The 3,630-nt window shown below is 33.8% G+C and overlaps 1 protein-coding gene across 1 annotated transcript; it reads right to left on the bottom strand.

The window, feature by feature from the left end:
* Positions 1-594: 594 nt before the first annotated feature.
* On the bottom strand, positions 595-2,440 carry LOC149156301 (GDSL esterase/lipase At5g03820-like). The gene is made up of 5 exons (XM_089445541.1): positions 2,188-2,440; positions 1,859-1,989; positions 1,522-1,755; positions 890-1,145; positions 595-785 (listed from the first exon to the last, which is right to left on the bottom strand). The coding sequence occupies exons 1-5, from the start codon at positions 2,438-2,440 to the stop codon at positions 595-597; spliced, it is 1,065 nt and encodes a 354-aa protein (XP_089301667.1).
* Positions 2,441-3,630: the final 1,190 nt, after the last annotated feature.

The following is a 3,630-nucleotide window of genomic DNA, read 5'->3' as shown; positions in this document are numbered from 1 at the left end:
GCCTATAGTGAGCTTGAATTTACCAACTTTTTAGGGAGTTCATTCTCATAGATTGGGATGTCAACTCGGTGGCCTTTATATCACATGGACATTAGGGTGTTCTCCAATTCTCCCAGCACACTTTTTCTCCCATTGTGGGCAATTAATTAGGAAATAAAACTCAATTCGCGAAGTTCTCTCCCTACAGTATCTTAGAATAGATCTCAGCGACCCGCAATTAATTAGGAAATAAAACTCAATTCGCGAAGTTCTCTCCCCGCAATATCTTAGAATATATCTCAGCGACCCAATGTTGTGGAATTTATCTATGAAAGATCATATATTAGATTGTTATTTTTCCCTTGATACAGATACTGGATCGTAATGAGAAAATCTGTAAATATATATTCAGAAATCGCCCCGATTACAATTATATAGTACCTAATAGTAATGCGGAGCTAGTTACACACAGTGATTCGATTCTGGCTTCCGTTTTTATTGGACTGGATTCTTATCTAGTATTGACTTATCACAATTTGTCCTTTTGCATGAATTGCTCACAGCTGTACTGCTAGAAAAGACTCAGAGCAACATGAATTGCTCACAGCTGTACTGCTAGAAAAGACTCAGAGCAACCTGTGAGAACACGTCTTGCGCCAGGATATTGTACGCTTTGCCCGTTGGATGAAAAGAGTCCCAAAATACGTATTTGGATGGATCGCGGCACACCGGAGTTGTGGGGTTGCATAGAATGGCTGTCTCCAGCAAACCCGTTCCGCAGCAACCTTTCCTCACTGCTTCAAAGCCTTCCACACATTTTTTCACAAGTTATCAATGGTTAGCAACCTCTGCATTTCTGCACATAAAACTTATTAAAGCGTGAAGGAATCAAACTGAAAGAGAATATTACCATATTTTCTAGGATTCTTTATGAAGTCCAACAGGTTGTCATATACGTTAATATAAGCAAGCTTAAGTCCAGGAACTGATGGGTGCAATGCCTCTAGTAATGATACAGCCTTCTGATTAGACGAGATGGCAACGTCATTAAACTTGTCAACGCATCCTTTGCCGCTCAGGTTGTGCAGAGTTATTTGTGAAGGCAAACAACCGAAAGGAGGCAGACCGATGAGGGCAAATAAGGTGGCACCTTCCTGGTAAATGCTCTGTCACAAAGATCATAATTTCCAATTACAATTTTATTAGAATAATGGGTAATAATAGATAACAAGGTATAATCCATCACAAGGTTTAAAAGTCATTACAACAGAGTTTATGTCACATAGGGAGGATAACAATCATTTATTTATAAATCCAATCATTCTTTTTAACCGCCCAATAAAATTTTATTATCTTCATCAAATATTCTTATAATCAAAAGAAATTTGCCAACTTATTATCATTTTTTCTAACGATTCAACCATGTAATTGTCAATTTGGGGAAAACAATTCAACCAATTCCTTATAATGCTTCATATACTAAAATATTGATATATCAGGAAGCATGAGACGTCACTCTCACCGCAGAGACCATATGGTTACCCGTATAAATTCCGAGAGAGAGCGGAGAAGAAGATCTTGAAACTCGGTAACAGTATACTGTGCACGAGTAAGGGGATTTAGAAAATAATTATTGGCAAAATCATCGGTACCCGCACTTATCGTAAACAAGGCTCCGGATATTATCTTGCTGGACTTCTCCGCGCCTACCATATTCACAATTTGCTTTCGATAAAGCTTGAAATTCTCCAGCTGCTGCCTCACAGTTAGAACATTCTGCACAAAATCAAGCACAAATTATATCTGGGGTATGAAATGCCTTTCTATATATCCATATCCCTATATACTCAATACCATCACGTGTAAAACGTGTACTAACAACAGTGAGTGAGGTAGAATCATCGTATCCAGAAGCAGAAGAAGCAAAGCTGGCGCCTTTAAGAATCCGTGGCCCTCGGAATTGAGGATCCAAATATGCAGGAACTGTATCAGGAAGGCCTAATAATCCAGCTGTATACAATTGGAAAAACTAAACATGAATATTATATCCCAGGGATGATAACAACATTGCTACTAAAGAATAACAACAATATTAGAATTGTGTTTATTTTACTGTTAGTTTCTAAATCAATCTGTGCAAACCTAGCCACGATATTTTTTCATTCTACGTCACTATGTAAAGCAAAAAGAAAGATGGAGTAGAAGTACAAATTATATCTGTTACTAATTTTCCGTTCGTAAATCGACCAGTCGGCTTTCTGCCGACGAAGTCTCTGCCATATGGACGAAAGTTGGCCTTCACAATCGTTGCAAGCCCATTGTTATTACCAGGATCTACAGTGGAATCTCCAAATACGTACAGGGCTGTGGCCATAGGCTTTGCGTACGTTAACTTTCGTTCACAGAATGCCAAGACAATATAGAGATATGTTACAATACAAACTTTCATACGCCCCTCCATGGTTAATACTTTGCCTGGACTTGTCAGAGATGGTTGGAGAATTTGAGTGGCACGACCACTTTAAATAATAGCTGGCTGATATGAATTATTTACACCAGGCTGGCTAAACCATCATTCGATCCTCCAAAACTGATGGTCACGAATCATTCGATTCTTCTTTCCTGTATTAAACTACCGTCTCTGTTTAGCTGGACAATGCTGCTGGTCGCATTTCTAATTTTTTCGTGCACAAAAAGATAGGCACAATGGGCGGTAAAGGAGGAAGCAGAGTGGGCTGTGTGTATAAAGATTAACATTTATTTTTTGTAGTATTCCTCAGGGATTACCTAGGCTTACCTGAAGCGTTGTGCAACATCATTTGTGGTTTGCAGGTTCAGTGGTATATCCCATGTACAAGAATTTAATCACTATTTAGTCACTATTATTAAATTTTGCGTGAACTTAAAATATAATAAAATGAGATTATTTTTCAACTTATTTTTATAATTTTTTATTTAATTTAAAAATGTATTTCTATTAACCTAATAAAATAAATAAAATACTTATTTATTTATAAATTTATATTAACATTATTTTTTGAAAAAACACATTATAATTTAGTTATATATATATATATATTGGACGTTAACGATCACCACCATCATCATCATCATAATTATCTAATTTAAAATAAATATAAAAAACTTAAAAATATATATAATATTTAACATTCACAATCAATTTGGAGAGTTAAAATTAAATATAACAAATTTGACCTACAAGAAAATAATAGAAATTATACATATTAACTTCCTAGTCAAGCTTTCCAAATTGAAAATGTTTAAATAAGTAGACTGATCATGTTATAAAATGTTAAATTCATTTACATTATATATAAATATATATATATATTAATTAATTTATTTTAATATAATAATTATAAACTATTCTGTATATAGTTTGTTTGAAAGTATATATATATATGTAACTCTATTATATTTTAATTATCAATTTACAATTGAAATATAATTTTAAGTCAATCATAAATATTGTTATTAATAATATATTAATATGAAAAAAATAAATCATTTGAAAAAAATATTAATAACCGGTAAAGATAAAAAATTTACCTTTCCATATTAATTATTTATTTAAAAAAAAATCAACCTACGAAAAAGCAACTACGCTATAACCTTCCATCCACACAAACA

This window comes from Pinus tabuliformis, chromosome 9, assembly GCF_031772625.1.
Source record: "Pinus tabuliformis cultivar Carrire ecotype Pingquan chromosome 9, CPIR1, whole genome shotgun sequence".
Lineage (NCBI taxonomy): Eukaryota > Viridiplantae > Streptophyta > Pinopsida > Pinales > Pinaceae > Pinus > Pinus tabuliformis.
Note: the sequence above shows the minus strand (reverse complement) of the source record. Positions and strands in the feature narration are given on the sequence as shown.